Genomic DNA, 18,473 nt, shown 5'->3' with positions numbered 1-18,473 from the left:
TAGTCTATCACCCGTTGACTTATATTTCCTTTTCTCAAAGTCTTTCATGATTAGGTTATGCATGCTTACAGGATGCTTCAGAAAGAATAGCAGAATATTTTAGGATGTGGTAGTATAGACTAAAACATTCCATGTAACAAGTTATAGTCTACCCAATTTACCTACACAGATGCTGTCAGTAGCCTGCAACTCTATCAATAACTGGTTGAAATTTTGGTAGTGAAAGTGTGCTATTGTCAGTAATGCATTCCAAACTAAAACTTGGAAATTCAAGTACTTTACCACTTTGATGTTAACTGCACAATTGTTTATGGCCAGTTTGTGTGTCTTGTACTTCATTTTGGTACAGATAAATGGGTAGCACATACTAAACTTGGTTGGTCTTGTGCAGTAACTGCAGTCGGAGTACAGTAACTGATAGTTTGCTATTAAGTGTGGAAAATAAGCAGTTAGCATGTCACAAATTGAATCTCTCTACAGCAGCAGCATAGTTTAGACAGGATATTACTGTTCTTCAACTCACATAGAATTATTAACATTTCTTGAGAAGTGTGCAGTAGGACATTATTCTCATTAAACAACACAAATCATTTTTAGAAAGTTTGCGTTAACCCGTGGATGAATAACAAGGGTCTTCTGGACCTGGCAACCTTCCATTTTATCAATAAACTAATAAATCTTTATTTTAGTTTACAGCATGTGTAATCCTTAAAAATGTGGCAATCCTTAAAAGTGTGGCTGACATATGTCAGTCAAAACCTGTGGTACTAGTAAAAGTAATGATTTTTCTTTATTAAATTCCTCCTTTATTAAATTCCTAATCATATTTGTTCAGTGCATGGGAGGTGTCGTTTAGACCCATTAGCAAACAGTTCATATTTCATTTGTGCTATTAGGAAATGGATAGATTGCTACTCATTGCAAAGAAAACCCTTTGAGTTGCAGACAGGTACCATGAAAAGACTGTTATGCATTATAGGTTTCAGCCAAATCCTTTATAGGTTTCAGCCAAAGCCTTCTTCGGGGAAAGAAACACACACACACACACACACACACACACACACACACACACACACACACACCTTACATGCAAACAACTGCTACCACCAGAAGGCTCTAACTGGAATGCAACTGTCATGTGAATAGAAATCTGGAGTGGGGCATGAAAGGGGGAGGGATAGCAGGATAAGGAGAGCAAGGATGGGGAGAAGAGCTATCTTGTGGGGCACGTAGGGACTAACAACTGCTACTGCTAAGTGCAGTGCTGGGAGGTAGGATAGGAGGGAGGGGGGGGGGGCAAAAAGGTAGCAAAAAGGAGAGGAGCAGGGAAGCAAAATGGACTGGCAGATACTGTGGCAGAGGGGGGCATACAAAGAGGACGGGGGAATGTGAAAAAGGAGGAGATAATAGGACAGTGGGTGGAAACTGTTTGGTGCAGAGTGTAGGGACAGTATGTTACCATAGGTTGAGTCCCAGATCATTTTGGGAGCGTGTTGCATGGATAACTCCCATCTGCACAATTCAGAAAAGCTGGTAGTGGAGGGGAGTTACCATATGGCCCGGGTTGTGAAGCAGCCATTGAAATCAATCATGTTGTGTTCAGGTGCATGTTGTGCTACAGGGAAGTCTCCTTTGCCCTTTGTCACAGTTTAGTGGCAGCTGTTAATTGTTGTGGACAGCTGGTTTATAGTCATACCTATATAAAAAAAGCTGTGTGATGGTTGCAACAGAGTTGGTATACAGCCCGACTGCTTTCACAGGTGGCCCGTCCTGTGATATGTTAAACTAGCAGTCCGCAGCTCGGGGTCTCATGGTAGCGTTCTCGCTTCCCGAGCATGGGGTCCCGGGTTCGATTCCCGGCGGGATCAGGGATTTTCTCTGCCTCGTGATGACTGGGTGTTGTGTGTTGTCCTTAGGTTAGTTAGGTTTAAGTAGTTCTAAGTTCTAGGGGACTGATGACCATAGCTGTTAAGTCCCATAGTGCTCAGAGCCATTTGAACATTTGTTAGACTAGCCTGTGACAGGACTGGACTAGAAAGTGCTGGGTGGGTGGATTGGGCATGTCTTGCACCTGGAACTTTCACAGGGATATGATCCCTGTGGCAAGGAGTTGGGATTGGGAGTGGCATAGGAATGGACTAGGGTGTTGTGGAGGTTGGGTGGACAGTGTGTGGACAGTGTGACACCACTTTGGGAGGGGTGGGAAGTATCTTGGGGAGGTTGTCCCTCATTTCAGGGCATGATGATAGGTAAAAGTCCTGGCAAAGGATGTGGCTCAGTTGTTCCAGCCTGGGTGGTATTAGGTGATGAAAGGGACACACCTTTGTGGCTGGTTCTTGATGCTGGGTGCATTGGAGGTGTGGAAGAAATGGCACGGGAGATCTGTTTGCGGACTCGGTCTGGCGGATAGTGCTTGTCTGTGAAGGCCTCGGTGAGACCCTCAGCATGCTGAGAAAGAGTGTTTTTGTCACTGCAGATATGCTGCCCCTGGGTGGCCAGGCCGTTTGGGAGGGATTTTTTGGCGTGAAAGGCATGACCAGCTGTCAAAATGCAGGTACTGTTTGTGGATGGCGGGTTTAATGTGAAGTGTGGTTGGAGCCATCAGAGAGAGGAGGCGGCCAACATCTAGGAAGGCGGTGTGCTGGGTTGAGGAGGACCACATTAAGTGGATGGGAGAGAAGGTGTTGAGGTTGTGAAGGAACAGAGATATGGTGTCTTGGCCCTGAGCCCAGATTATGAAGACATCAGCAGTGAACCTGAACCAGATTAAGGATTTGGTGTTTTGGGAGGCTAGGAAGCTCTCCTCTAGATGGCCCATAAAAGTGTTGGCATAGGAGGGTGCCATGCTGGTGCCCATGGTTGTGCCACGGATTTGCCTATATACTTTCTCTTCAAAGGAGAAGTCATTGTGGGTTAGGATAAAGGTAGTAAGGTGGATGAGATAGTGGATGTGCGGGGTGTGATATGGGTGAGAATGGAAGTGAATTCAGGGTGGAGTTTCTGGAAAGGACCTAAAGCTTTAAGCAGGAATTGGAGGTTATGTTGGACTACTGGGATGGGACCACTCTGGCAGAGTTGTAGATGGAAGAGTCGGACAACTGGCAGATACCTTCTGCCAGGTAGTCGCTGAGACAGTGGTAGAGTCTTTGCCCGCAGGGAGGATGATCAGGTCAGGATCTGATATTATTAAATTTTGCTTGAGACATTTAAGTCTTAGCTTCCATCATTATTTTAGGTCAGGAACTGTTTTGTGACTGGATATTGCTGCCCTTTCCTCTGAAGAATAGTTGGTGTTCAAATGTTGGTATTCATAGGAGGGGACCTGGGGAAGGGTAATGAGGCCAAGTTGGAGGTAAAGAATTCCCAGAAGATGACCTGCAGGTGGTTAGGTGTAGTAGGACAGGATCACGGTTGGATGGTGGTACGAAGTGGAGAGGCAGGGTTCAATGTTGGAATTACTTTGGCTTTGGTTGGAGAAATTGGTGGCAAATGTTTCATTGCGGGGGTAGGGAAAAGGAGAGTAGGTCTTTGTCAGGTTCAGTGTGGTTAAATATTTGTGCAGGGCTAAAACTGAGGCTTTTGGATAGGCCAAACTTATGTGGGGCTGATGATTTTGGTGATAAGATTAACTAACAGTGTTCTGGGATTGTTTAAGCTCTGGATTTGGAATGTTGGTAGGGAATTTTGGGGGATGTGGCAAGTTGAGAAGGTAAACTAAAGCAAAGTCTGGGTGCTTTGAGGGGTGGAGAACACTGGGTAGGATAATGGTGCCCCAAGGTGGCAGTAGGCGTGCTGTTCCCACACAAAAGGTCATCTTCTGAAACACACACACACACACACACACACACACACACACACACACACACACACACACACACGAGAGAGAGAGAGAGAGAGAGAGAGAGAGAGAGAGAGAGAGAGAGTGTGAGTGAGTGTTTGTAGAGCCACACTCTTTCTAGAGGTGGCTACAGACAGTGGCCTTGTGTATGCAAGTTGGGCTTTAGAGTGTGTGTTTGTGTGTCCGTGTCTGTGTGTCCTATTTTAGAAGAAGCAGTGTATAACAGTCTTTTTGTTGTGCCTATCTGCGACTCAGTGTCTATCCTACGTGGTGAGCAGCTATCTATACATTTCATAATATTGTAATTAATGAACCCATAGATACTAGAGTACTAACATTCAATATGAAAACTTCTCTTTATAACCAATGAAAATTGAACAGATGTTACGTGGAATGTTTTATTCGAAGTGTCTCTACTACCACTTCCGAAAATAAGAGGGACGTTGCAAAAGGCATTCTAACTATTTTTTTGTCTTGAAAATTGTTATGAATAAAAAAATTCTGAAATATACAAATGGAAGGTTAATTCATACGTAAACATTACGTTTAAGGACATGGATGAACACTGACAGTGCCATAAAGATATAGCACAGTAAAAAAGACAAAACAAATTTTGTAATTTGAAATGTGTTTTGCTCACAGTTGCAACAGTACACAGTAGTACAGGGCAGGAACACGGACTTGTGACATCGTAGGATCCCTCGAAATAGTCTCCCAAGAAATCCGTCACACATTGCCACCAGTGTGGCCTCTCCAGGAGCGAATCATCGGATCTGTTGTGTCACTGCTGTGGCAATGTCTTCACGTGTTCGAAAGCATTTTCCGTGCAACGACTCTTCCAGATTTGGTGTGACGTCATAATTGCAACGTGAGAAGTCTGGGGAATACGGTGGATGCTCCAGTACTTCTCATCCCCATTGTGCGAACAGATTCCGCACACACATTGCCGTATAGGCTCTCGCCTTTTTCTGAAGGATTAATGAATCGTGTAGACGTTCGGGTCATTCCTCCCAAATAGCCTGTCATTGGTGGTGTTACAGGAAAGTGGAGCAGTAGTGCAGTGCATGAAAAGTTTGTCCTTGTGGGATAAAATGGCACAAACTCATTCCTCCAATGTCACAGGCTACGGTGACCGTTAACTCGACAGGAGAGGGATTGTGGCAAAATTTATGCCTCTGTGGTGAACCTGAATGATGCCATTTCACGGACTGGCGTTTCAGTTCCGACTTGTAGGCCCTGGCCCAAAATTCATCTACGGCGATGGTTCTCCGAAGTGCATTGTCTCCCCCCTCCTCGTAATGCGCTAAATGCACACGACAAGTTTTGTAATGTCGACTTTTCCTATTCGCTTGGTGCGTGAGGCACTCACTTCCCAGCAACTTTATGCTCGTGTAATGAGTTGCTTAAAATCTTGTAGAATATCGTCGTCTCAATCCCAGTATGGTGCTGTAATTCCCGCAGCTTCCATCTTCTCTCATCCTCCAAGCATTGGGCGATCCATGTATCCGTGCTGACAGGCCGCTTGGATTGGTGCATTTTGGCTGTTACAGCTCTACCACACCTGAATGCACTTACCCACTAAGCAACCATTCACCATGGTCGAGCAGCATTTCCTTTACTTTCGTAAGTTCCTCGAGGCATTGGCACACATTACTTCCACGCCGAACGGCATTCTTACGTAAGAGTAATGTTCCAATCGGGTAACATCCGTCCTGAATGGGTGCTCGACTCATATTGTAGTCTCTCTTCTCTCTTGGTTTTGCGGGAAATGGCTACCGTCTATTGTCGTGCCACTGGATTCTGTGGGGAGACCCCCGATGTCACGGAATGGGTGTAGATTGTAATTTACTATTGTGTACTGTTCCAAATGACAGTAAAAAAAGTTTGCAATGACAAACTTCTCTTTGTCTTTTTTCTCTTGCTCTATATCTGTGGCTGTATGTGCATTCATCTATCTCCCTAGAGGTAATGTTTACACATGAACTAACCTACCATTTGCATATTTTAGAATTTTTTAATTCATTACCATTGCTGAGACAAAAATGTTATCTAGAAGCCTACAGAGTAAAATGGTACAGTAATTGACACTTGTCTCAGATACAGGGCAAGTAAGGATGGGGTCATCATCTGGACATCCAGATGTAAGTTTTCTGCTGTTTCTCTAAATATTCCAGACAAATGTCATTATTGTTCCTTTAGCAAGGGTACAGTCACTAACCTTCCCTGCCCTTCTGTATTTGATTTAGTGGTCCATATTGAAAGGCCTGACAATTGGCAGTGCAGTACAACCCTGCTTTTGCTTCCCCTAGTTAATATTTTTCTGCTATTTATGAAATCTTCTATCAGTACCTTTGCGTGCGCAGAAAATCTGAAGGCAATTTTCGCCCGCTTTTGTGTTAATGCAATTATATATTTCCCATCGTTTACACTTACTGTAACAATGTTAATGGAGAGGAAAATGCTTTGATTTCAAAAGTGGTGGTTATATTGGGAACTAATAGCACAACTTAAACAGACGCAAGTGAAACGAGTAGCAACAGTGTTAAATTACGATCATAATTGTCACACATCTTGATTGCTTTATCTGGAACATGCCACAATTTTTGAGCTGTCCATTAGGATAGCTTCTCACAGGGCAATTAAAATTTAACTAAATGTTGCTGATAATGTTGTACAGAATTATATTTCAGTGTGCTGCTGTGTATCTATATACATTTAACTTTATAATGGTGTTTATAGGACACATTTCTCTGATTGGATTCACAGTCATATTTAATGTGTCAGCTCCACCTGTTGCCAAATGCTATCCTGCGTTTTGCATATTTTTCTTAAAAAATCATTTTTAGCATATGTGTAGAAAATTTCAAGGTTTGGTGTTGGATGCAAGCAGTTTTCCACCCTTTAAAAAATTTTTGTGAATCTGGAAAAATGGAAAGTCCTCTAAAAAGCATAAAAGAGGGGTTTCATTTTATCTTAAACATTAACTACAAACTTTTTTTGGTGCCTCAATCCACAGTAATACTGAAGTTTGTGAAATAGTCATGTTCTAGCATCAGGCTTTTATCTCCTTCGCAAGAGTGCCAGTTGCATTTTATGTGTGGTATTATCGTATGCTCGGGTCAACTATCTCACTGCTTTAATAAGTCTTTTTATTTTAATAAGTTCTACATTAAAAATTGAGAAAATGAATAACAGCAAATTGAAGTATAAGTCTTCAGAAAGTACCACAGTTTCACTGGAAGTTTCTCCATCCACTTTTTTTCCGTGGAGATACAAGCTGTGAATTTTCTAAACTATGTATTTATCTTTAAATTGGTTTGCAGATTATTGCCGGTCGATAACCTCGTAAAACAAAACTGTTGACAAAGAAATATTTTGTACCGAGCGACAACAGAAGAATCCCTAGACTCTAGATTCTCACAGATTGGTTTTTGAGAAGTATGAAGGTGCAGTAAATCGTCAACTTACTTCATTGTTCACACCCATGTCTTAAGTAACTTTTTGCAGTGGTGATTGGACAGATGGGGAGTTTTGTATTTTTTTATTGTATTTTCTGCACCTTGCCTTCCACAGCTCACTCATCATCTTACCATTGTATTAATGCAGATTTTAAATAATAGAAGGAGTAATGGTAACACACCATCCTATAGACAGGAGTCGAGTGGTCGATTGGCACACAAATTTGGGTTAAAATATTGACAAGCTTTCAGACAAGTTTGTTCTTCAGTTAGTTCTGATGGAGAACTTTGTCTGAAAAGCTTAGTAATGCTGTAAATGTTTTTTCTCTCCCAGTTGGCTGTTGGATGTCTTGGCTGCATGTTGGGTTGTTGTCTTTGCTCTTTCCACCCAAGATGTTCCACTGTCATGCATCAACATGGATTTTGTTGGCTTAAAATGTCTAACTTAAACTAAGATGAGGTGACTTACCGAACAAAAGCGCTGGCAGTCTTTCCGCTCCCGGGATTGGAATGACTCCTTACCCTCTCCCTTAAAACCCACTTCCTTTCGTCTTCCCCTCTCCTTCCCTCTTTCCTGATGAGGCAACAGTTTGTTGCGAAAGCTTGAATTTTGTGTGTGTGTTTGTGTTTGTGTGTCTATCGACCTGCCAGCGCTTTTGTTCGGTAAGTCACCTCATCTTTGTTTTTATATATAACTTAAACTAAGTCATACGTGTTTACATTATTACATTATTATCTGCCTCGTTGGGTTGCATATAATCAGATAAAAGAATTGTATGCAACAGGAGTAATGCAAACCTGCCCTACCGTTTTTCAGCTTCCACTACTGTGAAAATAATTCCAGTCATTAAAACAAACTGACTTTTCAGATATAACAGAGACACTCTTATATGAGGAAGAGCTCCGCAAGAAACGCAAACGGAGGCGAAACAGTGAACACTGCAGCCCGACAAAGAGGCTGAGCAATTTGGAGGAAGACGAAAGCTGCGAAGACAGTCAGCACGAACTTCAGTCGCAACAAGAAGGTGCGAGGACGAAGAAATGCAAACATAAGAGGTAGGTATCCTTTTGGTATTTAATTTTGTATTTTCCTGGCAGTCAGAAGGTACCTAGTGGAACACTTTTCTTGTTAAAGTTCTGTCAGATGTTGTCCCCATTACATTTGTGAATAGATTCTGGTAAAGAAAAAATGAAAATGGCTTTATTTAATCTATTATAAAATATTCCTAAACCTTCTATGGATTGCAGACACAGGAAATTTGCAAGTAATTTTAACTGGTTTTTTGTGCGACCTGTTATGTAGAAACTTGCATATGCTAATCTGTATTACTAAATTCTTATTTTCAGTGCTTCATATTCTTATTTACCACATTCAAAAGTTTAAAATGCTGTCATAACCAACTCATTAAGAGGTATAATTTTACATTTGTTTTACACAATAAGCCACATATTAAAGCTGCAAACTGGGCACGTCTTTGGCAGCATAGCTCATAATGCGCAAATTACCCAGAGTATATTCATCCAGTATGTGGGAATGAGCACCCTTAGTGACTTTGAACAAACCTAACACATAATTTCAGACCTTTATAAAACTTTTTCTCACTGACAATCCCCACAAAATGATTGAAGGAAAAAAAGTTTATTTCTTACTGCATTTTCATTGTTCACACATTAAAACTTCTGTTTCAGGCTTGACATTAACTTATTACTTCTTTGTTAAGAATTTTATTCTCTGCTAATTTTGTGGATACGCTCCACGTAAACCACTGACTACAACTGCAAAATTGTATCATTGTATGACACACAAGTCTGGAGGTGTGGCATTATAAACTAGCTTTTGCTTAAAACAGAGCACAAATTACCCAGACTACACTCGTCCAGTATTTGATAATGATAGCACTTGCAAACACGCTTTAAACACGATTTCAATTTTTTTCTCTCTTACACACTTAATGTCAAATACATAGCTCATTAACTCAATTGTTAAGTAGTACGTGGAAGCCCAGGTGTTTTTTTTTTATGTTTAATTAAAGAGTTGGTGATTTGCTGGTCACCACTAACCCAGTTCACTTGTGTACCTCAAACAGAAAAAGAAATAGACAAACCAGAGACAAGAGATGAAATTGGTACACTGGTGTTGCAAAAAAAAAAAAAAAAAATTATTCATACAGAAGACTGAACAGTGTAAGTGATAATTAAGTGTGTCAAAGGAAAATTCAAGTGAGAGAATGGTAATAAATCATGAGATGGAATTGCTGGCCTGAACTTAACCTGCAAGAGATGAAATGTGCTGTACTGGTGCTAGACGTGTATAGAAGTAAAAGTGACACATTATGTAGCTTTTGGGCCTAATAGTTCCTTTTTTGGGGAGGAGAGAGGGTTGGTTGGGGAAGATTAAGAGGAGGAATGGCAGGTCTCTCAGTCCCTTGTATGAGAGGGACTCGCCTGTAGTAAGGATGAGCACTTACAAATTTCTGTGAAACAGGAATATGGAGAGAGAGAGAGAGAGAGAGAGAGAGAGAGAGAGAGAGAGAGAGAGAGAAACCTGTACATACAATGTCATTTAGCCAAATAAATCTTGTCTCTTGCAGTAGCAGATGTTTTTTTGATGCTAAGACGGAGTCCAAGTGACGCTCTGCAAACGTTGCTGTGAATGCTCATGCTTACATACAGTTCGTGGAACATAAGAAGTTAAAAGTTGTAGATTAACAAAACACACACATCTGCAATCCTCAGGACTTCCTTCCATAAAATAGAGTAGATGTTGTGAGCACAACAACCAGTACATTCCCTTCTTCTTTCTGTCCAGAGCTTTATCCTGTATGTTACCTTTCAGCTGTTTGAGAATGTGGCAGACTTTGTTATTGAAATTTGTGGCCAGATGTCTTTCTCGAAGCCACTGGAGTAGAGGTAACCTAAGGCAGGAAAGTGGTGTGCGCCATAGGTGAATCGTGCAAGCTTTGTCCTGTGTGTTACTGGATTTTAACTGCTTTGTGTCTTGTATCCTCCGAGGCAGAATTGGAGACCAGCTCGGCACTTAAACCAGGCTCGGTCCGGTCGGTACACGGGCTCAGTCGTTAATCCATTGTGTGGATTTTATCCAGGTGTAACTAGCCTCCCTGACACGCAAGCTATTGCACTGTCCATTACACTACACAAGCAGGCCAGGGAGAGCAGAAGTAATTATATTTATTTATGAACGATAAGATTCTGCTGTACTGGTTATCGTGGTTGGATTAAAACGCCCCTTTATCCTGTATTCACTGCTGCACTGTTTTTGCTTTGTAGCCGTTCTGGAATGTTTGCGTAGTATAACTCATCGGGACAATATGTCTTAGGTATCAATGATGCTGTGTATCTGTTGAGAATTTCAAACCGTACTGGACTATGTACACGACCACTTTGTGGTCAACTGGTCATGTCCCTGCTGTTCGAGAAAAATATGTTGTCTTGTCTTTAGTTGTAAAGTCTGCCTGACCTCTTATTTTTTTCGTCGTCGTCACTTGACGAATGCTTAGACGGAACTCGTACAGTAGCTGATGGAAAGTATCCAGACACAACTGTGTAATACATACAGGGCACTCTATTCAGCAGATTTGATCGGCTAAAAGAGTAATAGTTGTAACAATTTGTGCCGTATCTCCCGCCGCTGCCAAGCTCTACTTGGCATGGTGGCTGATGGGAGTAACTAGGTTCGTTCGAATGAAGATATCATTACCAGTCACAACCATTTCCAAACTGTTGCTACTGCGCAAATGCAGTTTCGTGATTGTTGTGATCATCATGACACCTTTGCGAACCGTATTTAGCATGTTTTGGCATTTGGCCACGTGGAGCACTAGTTAATACCATCATTCACTTTGTGTTGCTCAAATGTTTTTAGTGTAAACACAGCGCCAGTTACGTATTGTATTCATGCTGAGAAAAACGTGTTTTGAGAATTTATTCTTGTTGTCAAGTGCAGTATTTACATATGTAATTTTTTATGTTACACAAATAAACAATGTGAGTGATTGGTGTGTGGGTGTGTGTGTGTGTGTGTGTGTGTGTGTGTGTGTGTGTGTGTGTGGTTTTCTACATAACTGATGAGGCATGGTACCTGATAACCTGTACTTGTACAGTGCAAGAGACGCAGAATAACACACATTCAAACACCATTCCAAATACTTATTTACATATTTGCACCTGACAACGAGAAAAGTCTCCAAACACGTCGTGCTAAGAATGAAAAAACATGTAACTAGTGCGGTATTTCATTTTGTAAATAATGAATGACTGCTGCCGGCTTCCCGTAAACATTGATTATGACATTTGAAGTTAAAAATTCTGGAAATGCGTCATTAAGCATAAAAAAAAATACGTAACTTGTACAATATTTCATTATTTAAATAATGAATAACAGCTGCAGGCTTTCCAAAAACATCGATTATGATGTTTGAAATTAAAAATTCTCAAAATGCGTCATTAAGCGTGAAAAAATACGTAACTAGTGCAGTATTTCATTATTTAAATAATGAATGACAGCTGGAAGCTTTCCGAAAACATGAATTATGATGTTTGGAATTAAGTCATATGTTTCCACTTCCCAGACAGTCGTCAATTCCTGTTACATCAGCGGTTTTTATTAGATAATAAACCTTTATTAGATAATAAAAAATTCTGACAAGTCTTCCGATACCTGTTATGTACGTTGTTGTTGTTGTTGTTGTTGTTGTTGTTGTTGTTGTTGTGGTCTTCAGTCCTGAGACTGGTTTGATGCAGCTCTCCATGCTACTCTATCCTGTGCAAGCTTCTTCATCTCCAAATACGTACTGCAGCCTACATCCTTCTGAATCTGTTTAGTGTATTGCATCTCTTAGTAACTTTCACAGCTTAAAACATTATTTCCCACATTTTACATTTTCCAGAATTTTTTGGGAAGTCCCTTGAAAAATGTAAAAGCAGAGTTTCACTGTAGATCACGAGCTGTCACGAGAAGTGGATCTACCGGTAAAACAGTAGGAGTATTCTGTTCCTTAGTAGAAAAGCAGTAATAGCACAGCATGTGGCTCAGAAAACCCAGTGACTCCAAAGGTGGACTAGGCATTGGATGTCACCTGAGTAACAATTCCATCGTGGACATTACAGCTGTTTTAGAGGTGTCTCAGATGACTAGTAGTGATGTGACTGTGAAGTCGGAATATGAAATGAGAACCACAGATAAACAGGCATCAGCCACACCTTGTATACTGACCGGCAGGGACTGTCGAATGTTGCAGAGGGTGGTTGTGAAAAATCACATAAATTTAGTTGAGGGAATAACTTGTGAGTTCCAAAGTGCTACCAGAAATCCAGGTTGCACAATGATTGCCTGTAGGGCTTAAAAAAAAAAAAAAGAAGAGCTAAATGACTCCTGAAGCGGAGAGTGATGCCACGAGACAGTCGATGACTGGAAAATGAGTGATTTGGAATTATACTCTTTTTTTTTTTTTTCTCTTTCCATCGTGGCCAGGATGCTTGAGGTCACATTCACATTGCTTTGTTGCCTCTCTGCAGGTTCCTCCTCCTCCTCTTCCTCCTCGCAAGCTATGGCCACTCAAACGAGGTATTGACAATAATCAGCATTGTCATGTTTTAGAATTAATTTATTACGCCTTAATGAACTTTGTTTGGCACATTGCAGTATGTTTATACATGACTCTGGAGATTATTATGCTTATATAATTATATTAATAAGAAGAAAGAGAACCATGGACCTTGCCGTTGGTGGGGAGGCTTGTGTGCCTCAACGATACAGATAGTTGTACCGTAGGTGCAACCACAACGGAGGGGTATCTGTTGAGAGGCCAGACAAATGTGTGGTTCCTGAAGAGGGGCAGCAGCCTTTTCAGTAGTTGCAGGGGCAACAGTCTGGATGATTGACTGATCTGGCCTTGTAACACTAACCAAAAAACGGCCTTGCTGTTGTGGTACTGCGAACGGCTGAAAGCAAGGGGAAACTACAGCTGTAATTTTTCTCGAGGGCATGCAGCTTTACTGTATGGTTAAATGATGATGGCGTCCTCTTGGGTAAAATATTCCGGAGGTAAAATAGTCCCCCATTCGGATCTCCAGGCGGGGACTACTTAGGAGGACGTAGTTATCAGGAGAAAGAAAACTGGCATTCTACGGATTGGAGCGTGGAATGTCATATCCCTTAATCGGGCAGGTAGGTTAGAAAATTTGAAAAGGGAAATGGATAGGTTAAACTTAGATATAGTGGGAATTAGCGAAGTTCGGTGGCAGGAGGAACAAGACTTCTGGTCAGGTGAATACAGGGTTATAAATACAAAATCAAATAGGGGTAATGCAGGAGTAGGTTTAATAATGAATAAAAAATAGGAAGTTGGGTAAGCTACTACAAACAGCACAGTGAACGTATTATAGTGGCCAAGATAGACACGAAGCCCATGCCTACTACAGTAGTAAAAGTTTATATGCCAACTAGCTCTGCAGATGACGAAGAAATTGAAGAAACGTATGATGAGACAAAAGAAATTATTCAGGTAGTGAAGGGAGACGAAAATTTAATAGTCATGGGTGGCTGGAATTCGACAGTAGGAAAAGGGAGAGAAGGAAACATAGTAGGTGAATATGGATTGGGGCTAAGAAATGAAAGAGGAAGCTGTCTGGTAGAATTTTGCACAGAGCATAACTTAATCATAGCTAACACTTGGTTCAAGAATCATAAAAGAAGGTTGTATACATGGAAGAATCCTGGAGATACTAAAAGGTATCAGCTAGATTATATAATGGTAAGACAGAGATTCAGGAAAGAGGTTTTAAATTGTAAGACATTTCCAGGGGCAGATGTGGACTCTGACCACAATCTATTGGTTATGAACTGTAGATTAAAACTGAAGAAACTGCAAAAAGGTGGGAATATAAGGAGATGGGACCTGGATAAACTGACTAAACCAGAGGTTGTACAGAGTTTCAGGGACAGCATAAGGGAACAGTTGACAGGAATGGGGGAAAGAAATACAGTACAAGACGAATGGGTAGCTGTGAGGGATGAAGTAGTGAAGGCAGCAGAGGATCAAGTAGGTAAAAAGACAAGGGCTAGTAGAAATCCTTGGGTAACAGAAGAAATATTGAATTTAATTGATGAAAGGAGAAAATATAAAAATGCAGTAAATGAAGCAGGCAAAAAGGAATACAAACGTCTCAAAAACGAGATTGACAGAAAGTGCAAAATGGCTAAGCAGGGATGGCTAGAGGACAAATGTAAGGATGTAGAGGCTTATCTCACTAGGGGTAAGATAGATACAGCCTACAGGAAAATTAAAGAGACCTTTGGAGAAAAGAGAGCCACTTGTACGAAAATCAAGAGCTCAGATGGAAACCCAGTTCTAAGCAAAGAGGGGAAATCAGAAAGGTGGAAGGAGTATATAGAGTGTCTATACAAGGGCGATGAACTTGAGGACAATATTATGAAAATGGAAGAGGATGTAGATGAAGATGAAATGGGAGATACGATACTGCATGAAGAGTTCGACAGAGCACTGAAAGACCCGAGTCAAAACAAGGCCCCGGGAGTAGACAACATCCCATTAGAGCTACTGACGGCCTTGGGAGAGCCAGTCCTGACAAAACTCTACTGTCTGGTGAGCAAGATGTAAGAGACGGGCCAAATACCCTCAGACTTCAAGAAGAATATAATAATTCCAATCCCAAAGAAAGCAGGTGATGACAGATGTGAAAATTACCGAACTATCAGTTTAATAAGCCACAGCTGCAAAATACTAGCGCGAATTATATACTGACGAATGGAAAAACTGGTAGAAGCCGACCTCGGGGAAGATTAGTTTGAATTCCGTAGAAATGTTGGAACACGTGAGGCAATACTGACCTTACGACTTACATTACAAAATAGATTAAGGAAAGGCAAACCTACATTTCTAGCATTTATAGACTTAGAGAAAGCTTTTGACAATGTTGACTGGAATACTCTCTTTCAAATACTAAAGGTGGCAGGGGTAAAATACAGGTAGGGAAAGGCTATTTACAATTTGTACAGAAAGCAGATGGCAGTTATGAGTCGAGGGACATGAAAGGGAAGCTGTGGTTGGGAAGGGAGTGAGACAAGGTTGTAGCCTCTCCCCGATGTTATTCAATCTGTATATTGAGCAAGAAGTAAAGGAAACAAAAGAAAAATTTGGCGTAGGTATTAAAATCCAGGGAGAAGAAATAAAAACTTTGAGGTTCGGCGATGACATTGTAATTTTGTCAGAGACAGCAATGGACTTGGAAGAGCTGTTGAACGGAATGGACAGTGTCTTGAAAGGAGGATATAAGATGAACATCAACAAAAGTAAAACGAGCATAATGGAATGTAGTCGAACTAAGTCAGGTGATGCTGAGGGAATTATATTAGGAAATGAGACACTTAAAGTAGTAAAGGAGTTTTGCTATTTGGGGAGCAAAATAACTGATGATGGTCAAAGTAGAGAGGATATAAAATGTAGACTGGCAATGGGAGGGAAAGCATTTCTGAAGAAGAGAAATTTGTTAACATCAAGTATAGATTTAAGTGTCAGGAAGTTGTTTTTGAAAGTATTTGTATGGAGTGTAGCCATGTACGGAAGTGAAACATGGACAATAAATAGTTTCAATATAATGGAAGGAAACATTCCACGTGGGAAAAATTATATATAAAAACAAAAAAACTATATATAAAAACATATATATAAAAACAATATATAAAAACAATAAATAGTTTGGACCAGAAGAGAATAGAAGCTTTCGAAATCTGGTGCTACAGAAGAATGTTGAAGATTAGATGGGTAGATCACGCAACTAATGAGTAGGTATTGAATAGGATTGGGGAGAAGAGAAGTTTGTGGCCCAACTTGACTAGAAGAAGGGATCGGTTGGTAGGACATGTCCTGAGGCATCAAGGGATCACAAATTTAGCATTGGTGGGCAGCGTGGAGGGTAAAAATCGTAGAGGGAGACGAAGAGATGAATACACTAAGCAGATTCAGATGGATGTAGGTTGAAGTAGGTACTGGGAGATGAAGGAGCTTGCACAGGATAGATTAGCATGGAGAGCTGCATCAAACCAGCCTTAGGACAGAAGACAACAACAACAACAAGAACAAAAAGTTTAAATTTAACCCACCAAACAGAAATTATAGTGGGTGGACATCATCTTCACTACCTTCGTCGTCATTGTCATCACTGGAACACTCTTCACTATCTTCATGTAGATTTATTACAACGTTCTGAATGTGTTCGTATTATTGAATTCCATCCTTTGAGAAGTCTCTTCTTGTAGTAGTTGCTTGAGACAAACAGCACATTTCTGCCAGTCTTCTATTGTCGCGTGTTTAATGGTGTGTTCCAGTAATTTTCTCACGTCACTAATTTTAAATTAGAATCCTTTTCTGCTATCTCTGGCTTTATTTGAGCATTTGTCATTTCCTTGGGATTATACTGACAGTGATACGGAGGAAGCCATATTACTTATTTCCGCAGCTAGATAATGGAGCTCATATTGCCTACAACTGCTGCTGTGTTCCCCAACAATAAAGAGCAGTCCGGTTATCGTGTGTGTGTGTGTGTGTGTGTGTGTGTGTGTGTGTGTGTGTGTGTGTGTGTGATCGTGAGGTATGCTTTTGTTTTGCAGAGTATTAGCAAAACTCTTTTTTTTACTATAGGAATAACCCGTAACACAAAATGACATTAGAGTGACAGAGCGAACAAACAACAGAATAAATAATATTCCTCGAAAACAAAGAATAGACATAGATCATAGGCTGTGTCAGAGTTGATGTTGCATGAAATTGTTCACTTGTGCGTAGCATTCTGGTCTGTAGGTCAGAATTGGTGGAACTGGATGTTTGAAAATGGTTACGCTTATAATTTTGTAATGCAACCACCCTGTTAGCTGTGTGTGTTAGCACACCACTTTTGGAATTGAGGAGAACACCAGTGACCCCAGATTGAATCCATCCATAATATTAACGACGAGGGCCAGGTTTTGTGGTGGTTTCCCACATCTGACTGGCTGAATACCAGGATGGCCTCAGCTACACAATTTGCAAACATTTTGAATGTGTTTTTACACTTCTGTGTGTACTAATACTAGACACAAAAGAGATGGAGTACACAATTGCCATACAAGTGGGGAGAAGGTGGCATCAGGAGGACACCCATCTATACTCTACCGCTGACATTGACAAATCCAAATTAACATTCTGACCCCCAAGAAAATATGGGACAAGGCCACCAAGGAGGAGATAATTTGGCTATTGGAAGTTTTGGCGGAATTTAAATAGTTTTGGAGTAAAGGTAACAACTAACTGATTAGCAGAGGCAATCCTGGAAATTTTACTGGCTCTCTGACAAATATTTCAGTCTCGTTAATGTGCTTGTCAAACATTCAAAGCCATTAGTGTTTCGTGACTGGTTTACTTTTACTCCAAAATGATAACACTGATAATTTGCAAATTATTTTTAGTGAAAGACATCTTTTCTTGAAAAATTCTTTGGTCTCTGTAATAATTTGAGACAGCAGCCTTCAGACTCGACGGTGTCTACGTATCGCTTCCCCATTTTCTTTCCGCAGGCACCACCACCACCATCACCGTCACCATCACCGCCACCGCGACAAGTTAAAGTTGGACTTCAGCCCGGAGGAGCTGGAGGAGGCGGGCATCCCGGATGCACTGCTGCAGTACCTGGCCGCCGAGGAAGGGGAGGGCGTGGCGGCCGCAGAGCTCGAATCAAAGAGCCGACCACCCAAGTTGAAGCGCCACCCTGTCACGGTGACGGAGAAGCGCTGCATCGACGAGTACTTGGAGCTGATAGACCGCCACTACGAGGAGGCCGCAGAAAAGAGGTTGTCTGCGGCCGGTGGCAGCGGGCCATCACTAACGCGGATCGTGGAAGCGCTCCGGCAGCCACAGCGCCCAACGCAGCCGGCTGGCGAGTCTGCCAATAGTGACTGTCATAACAAGAGCATTAAGAGTGAAGGTAAGATTACAAATATTCGTGTAAGTCGAACTCCATTATCGGAACTTACCTCACGTGAGCTGAAATTGCCAATGGTTGGTCTCCCTAGCGGATCCCAGACATGCTGTATGGGATTCAAATTGGGAGACCAAGCAGGCAACACTATGCCATTTCCAAGAAAATATCAACCACCCGTGCTC

The 18,473-nt window shown here is 41.3% G+C and overlaps 1 protein-coding gene across 6 annotated transcripts in view; it reads left to right on the top strand.

Annotated features, from left to right (window-relative positions):
- LOC124552514 (lysine-specific demethylase 4C-like) overlaps positions 1-18,473 on the top strand; it is a 362,897-nt gene that overhangs the window by 51,374 nt on the left and 293,050 nt on the right. For all 6 annotated transcript variants that reach the window (XM_047126804.1, XM_047126805.1, XM_047126806.1 and 3 more), the window contains exons 10-11: positions 8,166-8,352; positions 17,888-18,294. In XM_047126804.1, coding sequence (XP_046982760.1) covers positions 8,166-8,352; positions 17,888-18,294 — 594 coding nt within the window. The remainder of the gene's footprint in view (positions 1-8,165; positions 8,353-17,887; positions 18,295-18,473) is intronic.

This window comes from Schistocerca americana, chromosome 10 (genome assembly GCF_021461395.2).
Source record: "Schistocerca americana isolate TAMUIC-IGC-003095 chromosome 10, iqSchAmer2.1, whole genome shotgun sequence".
Taxonomy (NCBI): Eukaryota; Metazoa; Arthropoda; class Insecta; order Orthoptera; family Acrididae; genus Schistocerca; species Schistocerca americana.
Note: the sequence above shows the minus strand (reverse complement) of the source record. Positions and strands in the feature narration are given on the sequence as shown.